Source organism: Panthera tigris, chromosome A1, assembly GCF_018350195.1.
Source record: "Panthera tigris isolate Pti1 chromosome A1, P.tigris_Pti1_mat1.1, whole genome shotgun sequence".
Classification (NCBI taxonomy): Eukaryota; Metazoa; Chordata; class Mammalia; order Carnivora; family Felidae; genus Panthera; species Panthera tigris.
In genome coordinates, this window is record NC_056660.1 from 67,006,931 (window position 1) to 67,025,178 (window position 18,248).

Here is an 18,248-nt window from a genome sequence, read left to right on the forward strand (position 1 = left end):
GGCATCATAATCCAAGACTTTAGTCTCTATTACAAAGCTGTAATCATCAAGACAGTATGGTATTGGCATAAAACAGACACAAAGACCAATGGAATAGAATAGAGTACCCAAAACTGACCCACAAAATGTACGGCCAGCTAATCTTTCACAAAGCAGGAAAGAGTATCCAATGGAAAAAAGTCTCTTTAGCAAATGGTGCTGGGAGAACTGGACAGCAACATGTAGAAGAATGAAACGAGACCACTTTCTTACACCATACCCCAAAATTAACTCAAAATGGATGAAAGACCTAAATGTGAGACAGAAAACCATCAAAACCCTAGAGTAGGCAACAACCTCTTTGACCTCAGCTGCAGCAATTTCTTGCTCTACACATCTCCAAAGGCAAGGGAATTAAAAGCAAAAATGGGACCTCATTAAGATAAAAAGCTTCTGCACTGCAAAGGAAATAATTAACAAAACTAAAAGGCAACTGATGGAATGGGAAAAGATATTTGCAAATGACATATCAGACAAAGGGTTGGTATCCAAAATCTACAAAGAACTTACCAAACTCAGCACCCAAAAAACAAATAATCCAGTGAAGAAATGGGCAGAAGACATGAATAGACACTTCTCCAAAGAAGACATCCAGATGGCCAACAGACACATGAAAAGATTCTCAATGTCACTCATCATCAGGGAAATACAAATCAAAACCACACTCAGATATCACCTCACACCAGTCAGAGTGGCTAAAATGAGCAAACCAGGAAACTACAGATGCTGGCAAGAATGTGGAGAAATGGGAACCCTCTTGCACTGCTGGTGGGAATGCAAACTGGTGCAGCCACTCTGGAAAATAGTGTGGAGGTTCCTCAAAAAATTAAAAATAGAACTACCCTACGACCCAGCAACAGCACTATTAGGAATTTAGCCAAAGGATACAGGAGTGCTGATTCATAGGGGCACATGTACCCTAATGTTTATAGGAGCGCTTTCAACAATAGCCAAATTATAGAAAGAGCCCAAATGTCCATTAACTGATGAATGGATAAAGATGTGGTTTATATATACAATACTGCTTGGCAATGAGAAAGAATGAAATCCTGTCATTTGCAGCAATGTGGATGAAACTGGAAGGTATTATGTTGAGTGTAATAAGTCAGTCAGAGAAGGACAGATATCATATGTTTTCATTCATGTGGATTTTGAGAAACTTAACACAAGACCATGGAAAAGGGAAAGGGAAAAAAAATAGTTACAAACAGGGAGGGAGACAAACCGTAAGAGACTCTTAAATACAGAGAACAATCTGAGGGTTGATGGGGGGGTGGGTACAGGGGAAAATGGGTGATGGGCATTGAGGTGGGCACTTGTTGGGATGAGCACTGGGTGTTGTATGTAAGCAATGAACCATGGGAATCTACCTCAAAAACCAAGAGCACACTTTACACACTGTATGTTAGCCAATTTGACAATAAATTATATTAAAAAAATAAAGCAGAGGCTGAAAAAAAAAGAGGGAATACATTGTAACATATCCCTTTAACCACCAACAGAGCTGGGCCATTACCAGAAACTAAAAAAATTCCAACTGGGTGGACCCCAGAAGACTGGTAGAGCTTTATCATGGTAAATTTGCTTATAAACACATCTGGAGGGAGGCCCCCAAGCTGAAACTGCATCCATTCTGGATTTAAAATTTGAAGTCAGATATATTGTAATATAGAAGAGGTTCTCCCTCCCCTGCCCCCAGGATGAGTGATGAGAGAATAGAAGATTCTAAAGAAAATGTTTTACAGAAGAACTTTTGGGAAGGATATTCTAATCTTGGGATTTTTCTCAAGAATTCTAAAATTGTTGTCTCTTCTAAGTAATTAGTTCACATAATTAGAGAAGGTGTGAGCTTTTATTTGAATTAGATATAATCCTTTACTTGGATCTTGTATTTAAATACCTGCATTTGATTATGTAATTATGAAACTGAAACAATCTGTTTTACACTGCTGAAGTAAAAAACAACAACAACAACAACAAAACAACAACAACAAAGTTACCAGATCACCCTATCATATCTCCATTTTATTCCCCCAAACCAAAAAATGTTATGGAACACAAACAGCTCTTACAAGCAAATAGGAACAGATACACAGTAGACTGACATTTAATTTAAAATCAGGAAAAGCAGCTTCTGGTAAATCTCTGATCAAAATAACAATTCTGAACTTCGAAGGGAAATGTGCCATGGTTTGGAGTGAAATCAGTTGCCTCCTGAATAAAATCAAACCCAAATATACTTATGTACCTTCAGCACAGTCATAATATTTCCAGAATAATCTCTGCATGAGTTCAAAGTCAAACCACATAAAAACCTCTACACAATTCTCATGCCCATTCTGGCACCTTTCACTCTGTCTCCCAGCCTCTCTTTGTGGCCCGTAGAGGTGACCGGGGTTTTTCCCACCCACCGTTTCTCATTCATCCTTCTGGTGTCCCTTTATGCAAACACTAATACGTCCAGATATACATCTCGTTTTCCCTGCTTTCTTTCACAAAAGATAGATCCGCTCGCTGATTACACTATCAAACTTTCTAATTTTTAAAATCTGGTGTCTCAGTTTAACTTGGACCTGTATTTCTATTAGGAGTGAAGACAGATCATCTTTCTACATATTTAATGACCACTATTATTTCTTTCTTATGCATAAACCTCTTGTTTACACGTTTTGTGGGAACTGTACTCTTTGGTGTGTGGGGAGGATATGTCACAGCAGTGACGTACATCATGATTGTTCCAGTGCTTAGTCCACACTCAGGAACACTGCAAGGGATCCTGGGATTCCCGGCCTCTAGTCCCTACCACCCTCGTCTCCGTTTTTTTAGGTACCACTCACATGCCCCACACGGTAGCAGGTAACATGCACTACTGGTCCAAACCCATTTAGCCAAGATTAATGACAGGAAAGCCATTACCATTCTTGTCCTTCTCCCAGCATGCTCCAAGGGAGATGGCTGAGACAGCAAAATACACCACGGTTCCTTAGTTTACGGATTAAATTCAGATTTCTTGCTCTGAAATCAAAGCTTATTTCAAAACTATTTCACTGATTCCAAATGGAGGAGAGGTAGAAAGGTGATGGCAGTGGTGGCCCCAGTGGCCCTGAGCAGGCTGGAGTGACAATCCATGATGGCATGAACAGTCTGTGCTGGTGTCCCCACGGGGCAGGTCCCTACTGTTCTTTTAAATTTTCCACAGTATCCCTGGCTATTATTCCTTGCCTATCTTTTCCACGTGAAGTTTTAGATTTGTCAAGTTTCAGGAAAAAAAAAAGTAACCTTTGGTATTTTTATAGGTTCTGATTACAACTATAAATTAACTTCGAATTGACTTCGTTGTCAAGATGCTGTTTATGTTACTATTATAAATGGAGTCTTTCTCTCTTCTGACATCTTCCAACAAGTTGTTTGAACTAGTTGTTTGCAATATTTGGAACCCACTGATTTCTCTATATATTAATCGTGTAACCTATTACCTTTTGTTGGGGACTAAAGCACGTCCCTCTCCAAATTCAAATAACTGAAGCCCTCACCCCCGATGTGACTATATTTAGTGACAGGACCTACAGAGATGTAATTACAGTGAAATGAGGTCATGAGGGTGGTGCACTTCGTATGCACAGAAAGGCCATGTGAAGACACACCAAGAAGGTGGCTGTCTCTACCAACCAGGAAGATAGCCCTCACCAGAAACAGAATCTGCCAAAACCACGATCTGGGACTTCTAGGCTCCCAAAATGTGAGAAAATAACTTGTCGAAGCCACCCAGTCCATGGGAGCCTGAGAAGACTAGAACACCTTTCTGTCTCCAGTTTTTGGCTTTTTCACAGATTCTCTTACGCTGCATTTCCCCCCAATTTTTATACTTCTAACATGTTTCTCTTAACTAATCATGTTGGCTAACATAGCTAATACAATGATAAATTACAAGGACAATGAGCTTCATTGTCTTGTTCCTGATTTTGGTAAATATACAGCTGTTTATGTTGCTATTATAAATGGAGTCTTTTTCTTTTCTCACATCTTTTCCAATAGTAAGATGGTTTTTAAGCTGAGATACACACAAATACACATGTGCACACTTTAAAAAAAGGTCTCATTGATTTCTTTACGAAGTTTTTAAAAATGTTTTTACAGTCAGGAATAGATCTTGAATTGTGTAAAATGCTTTTCAGCATCTATGGAGAAAATCGTGCCACTTTACAACAAATATCCAATGATATTATTATACGAACAGACTTCCTAATATTGAACCATCCTTGCATTCAAGTAAACTTGGTTATGGCATATTATCCTTTTATTAGTTTCACTATTTTTGTCTTTTAGTGCATTAATTTTTAACCTGTATTATTTTCTTCTGCTTTCTTTTGATTTTCTTTATTGCTTTTCCTAACCTTTTAGGTCCTAAATTTAATTCCTTTATTTTTAATCTTTTATTTTTACTGATGTAAGATTTTAAGGCTTTTCTCTGAACTTTGTTTTGTGCCCCAAAGATTCTAATAGCTTGTCTTTTTTTTAAATTTATCAAGAATACTGCAATTTTGATGTATATTTTATTTTCCCTTCTACTTAAGAGTAAACAGAGTTTTAATCTCCCAGAGAAGAAGCCGTGTTCTCCTGATTTTTTTTTTTTTTTTAATCAACTTCCAGTTTGAGTGCACAGGGATGAAAGAATGTTTTTTTCTATTATATCTGCTTTCCAGTTTTTTTTTTGGGGGGGTCATTACTCCATAACAATTTGAGGAAAGACTTTGTTATCAGGATATAAAATTTATTATATATCTGTAACACCTATCACATTGATAATGTTTGGTCGTATCTTTGTTTTTTGACTACATCAGTCTTAGGTAAATTCTGTTTTTCCTTCCATCTCCAGTAGTTTATGAATATTCCTACAGTGCTTTGATGGATAGATATTAATAATTGTTACACTTTCATCAGTCTCATACAGGGCCATTTTTTGCTCATTAATACTTTCAGGCCTGAACCTGGCTTTATGGTATTAAGATCACTACCCCTGTAACACAGTATTTACTTGGTCTACCACTGCCCCATCTTTAATCTTTAACATTTCTGAATTAGTTTAAGAGTTATTTCACATTTATGAGCCTAATGATTCAAACTGACAACTCTTGGTAATGTCAAGTTTATTTACATTGGTTGATACGACAGAAAGTAGCTGCAACTGTCATTCTTCCATGTTGCATTCACTCTTTCCGGGTGTGTTTCTAAAATTCATTCATGAATGGATTGTGGGGGGGGGGTGCATGTACATTTCTTTTAGGTTCTTTTCCAAGGGCAGATTTAGATCTCTGTTCCACTAGCTACTCTTACACATGTATCTTCATGGAATACCCTCAGCTCTTTAAAAGGTATCTAATGATGCTATTATAAAAAATAATTAGTTTTTAACCTCTTCCTGCTCTTGCACAGCCCACTTCTACTCAATAGCTTTCTACTCATTAGTGGCTAACTGTGCACTTTTAAGTATGTTTAGGCTCCACTGCGTGATTTTTCAGCTTTAATCCACTCCCATGATTCCCGAGTATCTCCGTTAAGGCAGTCAGCAAATTTATTCTATTTACCACCTCCCTACTTGTATTAGTTGCAATATTTTACTATGTCAGAGTGGACGCTATTTACATACTGCAGCATCACCCTTTCCCTCACCTGCGTCTCTGTTTTAGTTGGACAATAAACTCATTCAATGCCCAACTAGGCAGTTTTTCTGCCAAAGCATCTTCTATGAGTTCTTGATCAGAAGAAATTCCTCAGGGAGCATGCTTTCCCTGAATTCTTGTTGTTCAACATTTTTTGTAGTCTATATATGCATATCTATCTGAGAGACAGTTTGAGGGACAGTTTTTCTTTCTCTGAGAATCCCATAGGTAGAACTTCACTGTCTTCTGGGGTTGAATACTGTTTTTGAAAATCTGATGCCAATTTGGTTTTCTTTCTTTATAATCCTTATTGCTAAATGCACAAATAATTCCTTTTTTCCTACAGCCTTTATTTTGATGATTCTTGGTCAATTTTCCTAGTTATATGGTGTATCCTTTAAATAATGTGGATTCAAGTCTTTTATTTCAGAAAATGGTTTAATTACAGTTTTAAACATTTGCTCTGTCCATTTGTTTGGTTTTCTATTTCAGAAACTCTACTATAGGAATGCTGGATTTCCTTTACCTGCCTTTTAATTATCATCTGTCTTGAATCTTTTCTGCTTTACTTTCTTTGCATTTCTTAATTCTATCCACTATGTCTTCTATGGGGTTTTCCAGAATTTCAATTCTCCCTTGTGCCTGCCATTTGTAGTTTTAGCTTTTACTTCTGAAATGGTTGCTTTCTATATCTTTGCAAAGCCCTCCCAGCTCTGGTTTCCCATTCTCTGGTCCTATTCTTGGCCCATCTTCACTGTGAGTCACTGTAATTCTGTACTGTGTTGCTTCTCGACTTCAGTAGCTTTTCAAGCACACATCTGAATGTCGTGTCGCAATCTTCCTCTGCTTAGTGAGGTTTCTTCATTTACAGTGTAATTCTGCTCCTCCTTTCCCCCTTTACAGGGAGATCTTTACATGGATGTAGTAGTTCTAGCTTTCTGATAAGCATACCTGAATCACTTAGATTTTCTCGCACTAGACATTAGCAGGGGAGATGGTTTGGGAGTGAAAGAGGCAAAATTAGCCTTCCAGGTTTCCTGCTTTGAAGTTTCCTTATTGTCATCAACAGTTTCAGCTGGGTCACCCAATGTAGACAGTCTTCCTCAGATTCTCAAATATTAGCCCAGCTGAGAGGCTCTAATCACCAGGCACTTTTTCTCTTCACTTTGCCACTAAAGGATGATGACCTGGTCTCTTGGATGAACCACCCCACCCCCACCCCCCAGCTAGATTTTCTTAAATCTGCCACTTCCGTGCACTTCACATGACTCCTCTCTCCCCCTCCTGAAGCTGATGTGTGTGTGTGTGTGTTTAATTTTTATGAGAAATAGAGATCATGCAAGCATGAGCGGCGGGGGGGGGGGGGGGGGGGGAGGGCGAGAGAGGGAGGGAGGGAGAGAGAGAGAGAGAGAGAGAGAGAGAGAGAGAATATCTTAAGCAGACTCCACACAGAGCCCGATGTGGGGCTCAATCCCAAGACCCTGGGATCATGACCTGAGCCAAAATCAGGAGTCAGACGCTCAACACACTGAGCCACCCAGGCGCCCCTCTCCTATTTGTTTTTAATCCTGCCCACCCCAGTGTTCCTACTCAGAGTGGAGCCCTCTCCTTTGAGGGTGAGTACTTGCTGATGATTGCTGGGATTGTCATGCTGGGACTCCTGCCATGTTCCATTCTTCCCCTCCATGCAACTGTAGCTTTATACTTAAGTTCTACTGGTGCTGGCATTTTCCACCACACACAAAATTGAGAGTTTGTAGGTTTTTGCCTTCTGATAGTTTTGCTGAAAACGTGGTTTCATTCTTTTTGTCGCTATATATGAATTCTACTCATTTTCTTTGTTGCTCTGTATGATTTTTAGGAGAATAAATGGGACTACTTTAAATTTGGCTGCAGCCATATTTCTATTGGAACCAGTCACTATATTCTTAGTAATAAAATGTCAACTTAGGCCAGCTTCAATTAAAAATGTGATATAACTAAATAAAATTAACCATAGCCAGACTTCCCAGCTAAGTTGGTAATAAAATGCTGAACTATGCAAAAAATAAAGATATTAAAATTGAAAAGATCCAAATAATTCCTAAAAAATGAGAAGATAAAGCAAATACTAGGATTGACACATAATGTTAATTCTGGATAATGTAAATGAAAGAATGACCTTTTTTAAATGTAATATTAGAATAACTCTTTCTGTAAGAATTCTAACCTTAAACTTGTCATTTTGACTACATTCCCATGATTTCTGCCATCTTATAGTTGTATATATTTACAAAATATGCTCACAGATTATTCTAATCTGAATCTAATCTAATTACATTTTACAGAAGAGGTTTAAAGAGAACTTCTCAAAGCTAGTACCAGGAACTAAACCCACAACTTCTGCCTTTCTCTCCTAATTCCATAGCTACTTTATTCCTTCACCTTTTCCAATAGCCCTAAAATCACCCTTTTATAGAGCAACAGACATTATTCTGCATTTCTTTGAAACATAGAAACAGTGTTTAATTGTTTCAGGAGCATAAGATAAAATACAATTTAGCAAACGGAAAAGTAACGTATAAAGCTTAATTATATTGATATTACAGTATCCAAGTTCTTAATATAAAGAATCCCCGAATCTCAGTGGCTTCCCAGAGGAAACACTGATTTCTTGTTCATATCACATATTCACACCTTCAATTATCTTTGGCTCACCCCAGGGCCTTTTTCATTTCAGGTGCCAGACCAGGAGAGCAGCCTCTATGTGGGAGAGGCTGAGAGAGAGAGGCTGAGAGAGAGAGACAGAGAGAGAGAGAGAGACAGAGAGAGGGAGAGAGAGGGAGGGAGGGAGGGAGAGGGGGGGAGGGAGAGGGGGGGAGGGAGAGGGGGGGAGGGAGACAGAGGGAGACAGAGGGAGACAGAGGGAGACAGAGGGAGACAGAGGGAGACAGAGGGAGCGTGAAGAAGCCAAAAGGCAATGAAACCACAAAGCTGCTGCTTGCACATGACATGTGTATTTGCTCATTTCATATTAGTTAAAGCAAGTCACAAGTGACATGGCATCAGTCAACATCGTAGGGGCAGAGGAGCAGACTCCTCTGACAGAGGGAAGAGAGTGACTATTTGTGAATAATAACATAATCCATCTCAATACTTCATGTTTTCCCTCTGCAAATATACCAACCAATGATCTTAAATTTTTAAATTGTCCTTCCCTATGACTTTCTATTTACTACTAATATGAAACCTTTGGGCATAAAGTACTATCGTGAAAGTAACATGGTCTCCCCCACTTTTCTACCCAGCTACTGTCTACTTCTGGAGTCATCTCTTGCCCTCCCAGAGAGAAATGCAGGGACCACTTATGTATTACAGCTCAACTACTGGGACTGAGAACAGAGATCACCTGAGCTGACATTACTGAACTATTACAGGAAATTCTTATCCAGGAAGATAAAGCTATAAATGAATACATAACCATTTGCTTCAGGAAATTCTTACAAACAAATAGTTCCAGGCAAACTTGGAACAGAACTACAAAATGGTCTGGTTTGCCCATCTGAACAGTTACCTCATCTGGGCAAAGAGCTTGCTTATAACAGTTCACTCATCAAAACCATCACTATGGTGTTGACCAATACTCAACTACTGGTAAACCACTTGAACAGAAGCCCTACAACCCATAAGTAATCTACCATAATATCCTTCTTTTGAGACACTAAGAAGATTCTACCAAATGTTGTTCCCCTTTACTGCAGTAAGTTGATTAAACTCAGCTTTGCTTGATCGACAGGTTTCCCTGTTGATTTCTGTAGAGGAATGACAGTTTACACTAGACTCCTCATATTCACCTGGTTTTATTTAATGCAATTTTCTAAATTTTGTATGATGTTCTTCTGGAAATAGCAGTCATTCAAGAGTTTTTAGGAGAAAAGAAACTACACCAAAATTTCTTAATCTCCTCAAATACCTTGTTTTCTAATCACCTGGCAAGATGTTTGGCACCTGAACAAACTCAAAGTGCTTATGAAATTGATCTGAAATGAACTGTCTATCAGAGCACAAATTATGGTTCTTTTACCAACTCTGTGACCCAACAGAAATCACTGGATCCCATTCTATACACTGGGATATTAATGACTCCTATACTCTCTCTAGAACACTTAAAAAAAACTACCTAATGCTAAACATTCAATGTATCACAGATAACATTTAAACATTCAACAGTTTTCAATTCAACCAGTATTTCTGAGGGAATGGGCTGTATCAGGTACCATACTCATTCAAGCCTCTAGATTCAGAGTTTCCTGATCTACTCATTTCTATCAACTTCCACTTCCACTCTGCTGCAGCAACTAGCTTTAGCAGTCACCCTGTGATCATGAGGTCATACGGGTCTACCTGAGAAAATTTGGGTCTTCAGTTCCAGTTACTTCTCTTTCATTCTCACAGTATTTCTTCTGTAACCTCATGAAGTCCTCCAGCATTTGGACCCCAAATCACAACTTGATGTTCTGATGACCTGAACACCCTCTCTGGACTATTAAATGGGCAAAAAACTATACTGGACTGGGTGAAGCCACTGAAACTTCAGCATCCTTTATTTCTCCTCCCTTTTCCACCCTCTCTTCTTTTCCTGCTGCAGGTGGCACTATTCAAACAAAACTCACTATTAGTACAGGAGCTTTTACAAGAAAATCACTCTGTTCAAAGAACGGTAAGAGCAATTAGGAAAATTAGAGAAAGGAGTAATACCACAACCATTTTGGGAGGATAAACAATAATTTCTCAGGTGGTAAGCTAGGCAAAGAATATCCTACATAGGGATGATGTGTGATGGTTCCCAACACTCGTGCTCCAAATGTGAACTATGCATCTACCCCTTCATTATTACTGCTGTAGTTGCTGGCCGCCATCACAAGAGCTGGTACCTACTGAGAGTTCATTCTGCTTCTGTGTGACAGGCACTGTTGCCTGGCTAAGTTAACCCACTTTGCTACCTCCATTACTAGAAAAGTGAACACTACTTTTCTAGCCTCCCTTGCAGCTAGAGATAGCCATAGGACAAAATTCTGGCCAGTGAGCTGGCAGTCAGACAGGTGATGCGTTCCAGGAAGGCGTTACGGAGGATTAATGTGGTATTTAATACCATCTTCCCGCCTCTTTCTGCTTTAAATACAAATAAGAAGTCTAAAGCTGTGGCCATAGAAGGAGTAAACCATGTCTGTAACTGCTCACTCTGAGACTTCTTTTAGGTGAGAAAAACACACTCCTACTGTTCAGCGCCCCGTGCGTCTTGTATTTCTTTAAGCCAAGGCAGTCCTATGTAATGAAGCCAGGCGGTGTTCGAAGCACTTCACAAATAGCACACAACTAGGATCATTTGGGTTCTTACTGTGATTTAAGAGACCACTTGGCAGAATCTTATCAAATTACTGATCAATTGTGCCCTTTATGCCACAGGATTCTAATGATGTTCCAGCAGTCCAAACCTGACTCAGGCCTTACAAGCTTTTAAAGAAAAACTGATCATGAGAAACAGAATAATTAACTCACAGCTTTATTCTTTGTCCTGTAAAGACAACCATACTACGTGGGCAGAAGCTCCGAAGTATACAGGGGGAGTGAAGAAGTAGGTAAGATGTATGTCAGAGAAGACTTGCTGTTATCACAGACTGTGAGCTATATAGACAATCTAAAAGTGGAAAATCTGAACTGTTTTAATAATCAAAAAGCACAAATTAACATTTTTTTTCTGTATGGAAACTGAAGATCCAAAGTCTAAAATCGTTGATATTAGTGTAGTCAATTTTTTTAAAAAAAGAATTCAAACAAACCTTTTGGTTTTCCTGTATTTCCTCCCTCATAAGATGATTTACAGCAATTCTGGTCAGAGATCTGGAAAAAAAATACTGATATAATTCATTTTTACTTAAATGTTTAGGACAATCTATAATTCAGTATAATATAATACTCTGGATAAGAACCTAAAAACTCAGAATGCTTCATGACCAAAAGTGCACATTTCCATGTAGCTATTGGACAACTGGCACCACGGCTCTCCTTTGACAAGGGTGTCTGACTGTGTCTGATTCAGGTGGATTCAAGACTGACAGGAGCTCATGCACACCTGGGTGACGGACCAAGTTGCTGAGTCACTATATTGTACACCTGAAACTAACACGACACTGTATGTTAACTACACTGGAATTAAATAATTAAAAAAAAAAAAAAGAGTTCATGGGCACAACTGTATGCATTAGGTACAGTCGGAACCTGTTTACTACTAGATACTTTTCAGATATACTTGACTGAAAATGCTATTTTGTGCTGTTTGGCCCATTCAGAGAAACTTTGTATAAAATGACCAATATGACACATGTGTCAATGCAAACAGGCAAATTTCAAAATACTTGCACATAAAAAAGAGTTTTGGTAAACCTGGGATCTTTACCAGAGTATATAAGCTCTAAATGACTAACAATACTAACTTCCTCCATATCCACTCTTGAAGAACTTAGAACTCCCTCATAACTTAAAGACAGATTTTTTTAAACAAGTTTATTAACTACATTTATTTGACTTGATAACTCCTAGGAAAATTAGTTACATATTTGTCAGTTTTATGAAAACAATTTAAAAATTAAAAGACCGTTAATGCAGAGTTCTGCTTTAAAATAAAACTCCCACAAAAAGTGTAGATTATCTCCTAAAATTTGGCAGCATTTAAGAGGAATTACAATGTATAATTTGTTATCACAAGTTTTTCATCCATTTAGCAGATATTTTAACAAACATTTAGTAATGGTTTATCAAGTGGCTTTACAGATATGCTCAAGCCTGTAAGTTAGCCATTCAGCAGTGTTACCATAGTTTGCATTCTTTTTAAATGATCAACCACAAATTAAGAGCAGAGTTTAGCCCACAACCTTGAGTTGCAACTGACTTACAGTCAAAAGAGTGAATAATCTTCTTAACACTGAAGTTATTTTACTTTATTTGTATTTGATCTAGTAATTTCAAAAACAGCAGTGTAACTAAACATTTATACACATATGCACATTTCAAGTTTTAAGTATGCAAATATTGACTTCTCAAATTCTTGGCTCTTTAAAATTAACAGAAGAGTCATCAATATATTGATTCTTAATCTGTAACTGAGTTGGTGCATCTCTCTATTTTCAGGGTCCCCTAGAAAGGTGGTTATCTTTTGGCCAACTATGTGTTAGTTATTTACCCACAAAGGAACGAATATCTAGATTTAAGATTCAATACTTTGCACTGTGGATAAATGTACAGCATAACGCATGAGGCAAAGAGAGGTCTGGTGATCACCCACAGGCTAAGAGAGGGTGCTGCTCGTGCAGGGGTGCTCTCCCCTCCCCTCAGGAAAACGCTGCTATGCTAGCCACACACTCCATGTCTTCAAGAGAAGCTAACTTATTTTCTGTTTTACTGGTTGCTTATAATTTCACATCCTGTCATTCCTAACCAGACTACAAATGAATAAGCGTTTTGTTATTTTGTGAAAGTACTGATTACTTTTAGACATGCAAATGTATTATCTATTAAACTGCAAGATGTGTTTAGTGTAAAATCAGTATTTCTGGAAGCAGTTCGTTTAGGTATCCTACTGGCAAAAAGTATTGCACAAAATATTCCATAAAGAAGACTTGTTTAGAATCTGAAAGGGCAAGAACATGATCTGGCCATATTCTGGGCATAAATCTATTTAGAATAATGCTTTTCATCACCCTCCACCCAGAAAAGAGGAAAATATTCTCTCATTATTCATTGCTTGAATAAGTTTTATCCTGGATTACCGTATCACTATTTTTGTTTAAGCAACTTTAATAAATTACTTTTCCTTTCCATTTGCCTCTAATTCAAGAGTTCTGTTTTTCAGTATGTGTACGCATGTGTGCACACGCCAGTATTTTCCTCTGGTAAAAACAAAAACCAAAAAACAACCCAACACGCATAATAAAGAAATGCCCTATTTTCATTAAAACTGTATCTGTTAGAATTAGTTGATATCACAATGTTAAATGAAATCAGCTATTTTCATAAAGTTTATTTAAGGGAAAGAGTTCTGGCTGTAATCAAACCCATGAACTTTAACATACCTGGCTTTTACGGGGAAGTTCTGTGAAATGTCTTTCATTAATTTTATGGCATCATAAACTGGCGTAGACATTATTTGAGAAGCTGCCTGAAAACTAAGATCTGGGAAAAAAAAAAAAAAAAGAAATCTAGCATCATGTCAGACCTTCATAGACATTTCCAGGTAATTTAAATAATTTACTCAACATTTCTTGCCATATATTTATTATACAGACATGTTAACACTTACATTTAGCATTTTTCAAAAGTTTTAAACAGAAGGCTATCACCAATGTCCAAATAAGGTAAGCTTTACACATTTTGAAGGGGTAATACCTATTGTTTTCCACAAATTACAGTATAACTTCAAAAAGAGATATATGAAAAGAAACGTTAATGCCAAGCTATTTTTTCTATACTTAAGGTTTAACAAAACATGCAACAAAAAGCTTTGATAAGGATAACAAGAGGAAGGAAAAAAGAGCTTTGGGGAACTAATTCTGGAAAGAACTTTAAGAAAGATCCGATGTGTTTATTAACTCAGTACATATCAAAAATTCACTTTTTCTTTCAATGTATTACCCTTATATGACAATAAAAATCAAATCCTAAACTTAGTATTTTACCGGATACAAAAGTTCTACGAAAAGAAAACTGTGTGGCTTAGGTAGTCAGTCTCCAATATGTCGGAAGCAGTCATCTTAATCTCGTCCCTTTGTTCAAGAGTCAGAAAAGATTTTAAAGCTTAATTCTGTTTGTTACTGAATAGTGAAACATACTCTTTCTCTTTAACATTTCGCCACAGGTAGAATCCTAGTTTACCATACACTAGTAAAATAACCAGCTTAACATAGTAAGACTAGTTTCATTTCCGCATTCTCAGTACGGTGAATCGAGCTGGAATCAAAGCTTAGGAAAAGGTGTTCTTAGCACAGCTTACTGTGGGATAGACAGCCTAACAACCAAGGTTCAAATTCTAGCTCTCTTATTCACTTTCTAGCTGAGTAACTTTAAATCACATTTCCTCAACCTACTTTAGCATGTTTCCAGCCCCAGCACTGCAGCAAAGCCATCAGTACTCATGAGTATCTCCTAATCACCAAACACAATGGATATTTGTCAGTCCTTATCTTATGAAGATCCTTTTGCAAGAGGGTGATTACATCCTACAAAGAAAAAGTACTGACTTTCTATTCAGTAAACGGTGCTGGGAAAACTAGACATTCATGTGCAAAAGAATGAAAATGGACCCCTATCTTATACAATACACAAAAATTAACTCAAAATGGATTAAGGACTTAAATTTAAGACCTAAATCCATAAAATCCTGAAAGAAAATATAGGGGTAAGCTCCCTGACATCAGTCTTAGTGATGATTTTTTTGGATATGACACCAAAACAAAGGCAGCAAAGCAAAAATAAACAAGCAGGACTATATCCTACTCAAAAGCTTCTGCAACAGCAAGGAAATCATCAACAAAGTGAAAAAGCAAGCTACAGAATGGGAGAAAACATCTGAAAATCATATATCTGATAAGGCACCAATAACCAAAATACAGAAGAAACTCATGTAAACTGGTGTAGCCCCTATGGAAAACATGGCAATTCCTCCAAAAATTAAAACTAGAACCACCATATGGTCCAGCTTCTGGGTATGTATCCAAAGGAAATGAAATCAGTCTCTCAAAGAGATACCTGGACTCCCATGTTCACTGCAGCATTATCCACAACAGCCAAGGTGGACATAATCTAACTATCCATTGATGGATGAGAAAATGTGGTGTACATATACAATGGAATATTATTCAGCATTATAAAGAGAGGAAATTCTGCTATTTGTAACAACATCAATGAACCTGGATGACATTATGCTAAGTGAAAACAAAGATAAATATTGCACAGTATCAGGTACATGTTTAAAAAAAAAAAGTCAAACTCATACAAACAAATTAGAATAGATGCCTGGGGGCTGGATAGAGGGAAAAAGGCGAGGTTGGTAAAAGGGTATAAAATGAAGAGGGTCTGAAGATCTAATGCATACCACGGTGACTGGAGTTGATATCACTGTATTACATAACTGAAATTTGCTCAAAGAGTAGAAATTAAATGTTCTCACCAAAAAAGAAAAAGACCTGATACACAAGTAGGTGCTCACTAAATACTGATGAAAGAATAAATGAATAGTCAAATTACAAGTAAGATTCTTTATGTTCTGTTTCTTATTATTCTATTGCTATTAAAGGCATTTATAAGCAACACAATTTTTAACTCATGGGTATATATTTAGGAATATATGCACTTTTAGGCAAGAAAACAAAATTGTTATTTACATGACTGTGGGGAATAAGCTTAGAAATTCCCTGGGCTTACACCAATGGGTTAACAAGGAAAAAAGTACAAAGCCATAGGATGCTCACACCTGAGAAGACAACCAAGAATAGGGAGGTGCAAAGGTGCCCAATACATAGGTATATGAAATATACAAGATTAGATATATCAGGGTGAAAGCACCCCCCCCCCCATTTAGTACTACAGCAGAAAGCTGCTTTCACAGGAAAAAAGGACCAAGTTAGGTAAACAGGTGAATTGGGATATAGATGGCTGTGCTGCAGGTGAAGCAGCCCACAGCGGAGATGATTAACAAAAGAAAAGGTGCCTTGTTAACTCTGAGGTTATTTGTCCTACCTGTCTCATCCCCTAGGCTAGCTAAGATAAACAGAGGTGGTGCCTCACGTCTGTGCCATAAACAACCTTCAGCCTGACTGCCTGGATTTTGTTTTGTATTAACCCAAACCCCTAACCCCGAATATCTTAAAGACCCCCTTTCCGTCACATCCACAAGTTAATGTTCACAGATTCATTGTCTCTTTGTGCACGTCCGTCGCCATGTTTGTAAGCCTTCTGATCCTAATAAAACTGGGCAAGGACCCTTATTCTGGGCTCTTGTCTTTTCCCAGACATAAGCCATCTCTCATTTTTCATCCTGCGTCCTGCTCTCTTGCTAGACAAGAGAGAACTTTATACCCAGAGTCTACGACACATGACTGAATGGGTTAATGACTTATAAAAGAGGAAAATGGATGATCAAAGATCTTGCCTGATGGTATTTGGCTGCTGTACAATGTCATACTCAGAAACAGTAGAATGCGGTGTGGAAGAAACAATTTAGACTCATTTTAGATATCCTTGATCTGTGCTTTATCATATTCGTGAACTTGGACTAATTATTTTATGTGTCCATTCCTGATTTCCTCATCTGAAAAGTGAGAGATCTAACCTCATATGAGTTTTTAAAAAATTAATCATACTGTATACAAACAGCCTAACACTTTGCCAGACACAGTGTCGGCTAATAGTTTTATCATCGTCAATCCACCGTCGTGATGATCCTTCTACCACCTTCTACTCAGGTTTGACAGCACTAGTCTTTTAAAACTTTTTATTAACACGAACGTAATTCTCCTTTACATGACCAATCTTCTGAGCACAACTTATTTGAAAGCCCCTGAAAATTCACTTATGAAGTCAGACAGAGTATAAGTAACAACCAAATGAATATATTACCAGATTCTATTAACACTTTTTGCTTTGTTCTAATCTGTCCATACCTATTAACTCACCGATAGCTATTTAAGTCCTACGCTTAGCCTCGGAAACCCAGATCCCCATATTTAACTGTTTAACGACTTGGACACTTCAAAAGCAACATGTTTAATCATAAGTTTGTAATATTCCTACCCCATCTTTGCCCATATCTGGTCCTCTTTACTCTCCTCTTCTCAGCAAACACTGTCCATGCAGCTGGGCAAACCATGATCTTACAGTTCTTAGTATCTTTCTCCATCACATATCCCTATCCAACCTCTCCCAATGATCCCTGTATTCTCTCTAAATAATCCACCCCCAAATTTATCCCAACCCTTCCTGAGATCTCACATCAGCTGCCACTTACTGACACTGAGGAGGCCTCTCGCTCTCCCCAGCGCTTACCCCCACCAGATCAGGTCTTCCTGGCACACACCCTTCTTAATCCTACCTACCTTTGCTTTAAAGCAATTACAATCATAATTTTTACATTGGTTTTCTAATTTTTTAACGTTTACCTAAGATCCTTAGAAGACACACAGCGTCTACTTTAGCTCATCTTATCTTCAGAATCTAGTGTTTTTCAAAATGTCAGTTCGAACCCATTAGTCAGTAGTGACATCAGATTGAGTAGGTAATGTGAAGTTATTTTTCTAACAATATAAGGTAGAAAAGACAGTTTTCCAGAATGAATAAAATGTAGTAAACATACATGTTGTGTATGTGGGAGCTTTTTTTTTTTTTTTTTTTTTAAGTTTGAACCTGTCAGTGTATTCTTACATTATATACTCGTGTACGGGTCCGGATGTAAATAAAACCCGCTGCCTCTGAGCCAGAAATCATAAAACGAAAGAACGCAGGTATTGCTCACTCTCTGTG

The 18,248-nt window shown here is 37.8% G+C and overlaps 1 protein-coding gene across 3 annotated transcripts in view; it reads right to left on the bottom strand.

Annotated features, from left to right (window-relative positions):
* The window catches only part of UGGT2 (UDP-glucose glycoprotein glucosyltransferase 2), a 198,263-nt gene that overhangs the window by 121,460 nt on the left and 58,555 nt on the right, over positions 1 to 18,248 (bottom strand). For all 3 annotated transcript variants that reach the window (XM_042979427.1, XM_042979424.1, XM_042979435.1), the window contains exons 9-10: positions 13,808 to 13,907; positions 11,519 to 11,579 (exon numbers count right to left, since the gene is read on the bottom strand). In XM_042979427.1, the coding sequence (XP_042835361.1) occupies positions 11,519 to 11,579; positions 13,808 to 13,907 (161 nt within the window). The remainder of the gene's footprint in view (positions 1 to 11,518; positions 11,580 to 13,807; positions 13,908 to 18,248) is intronic.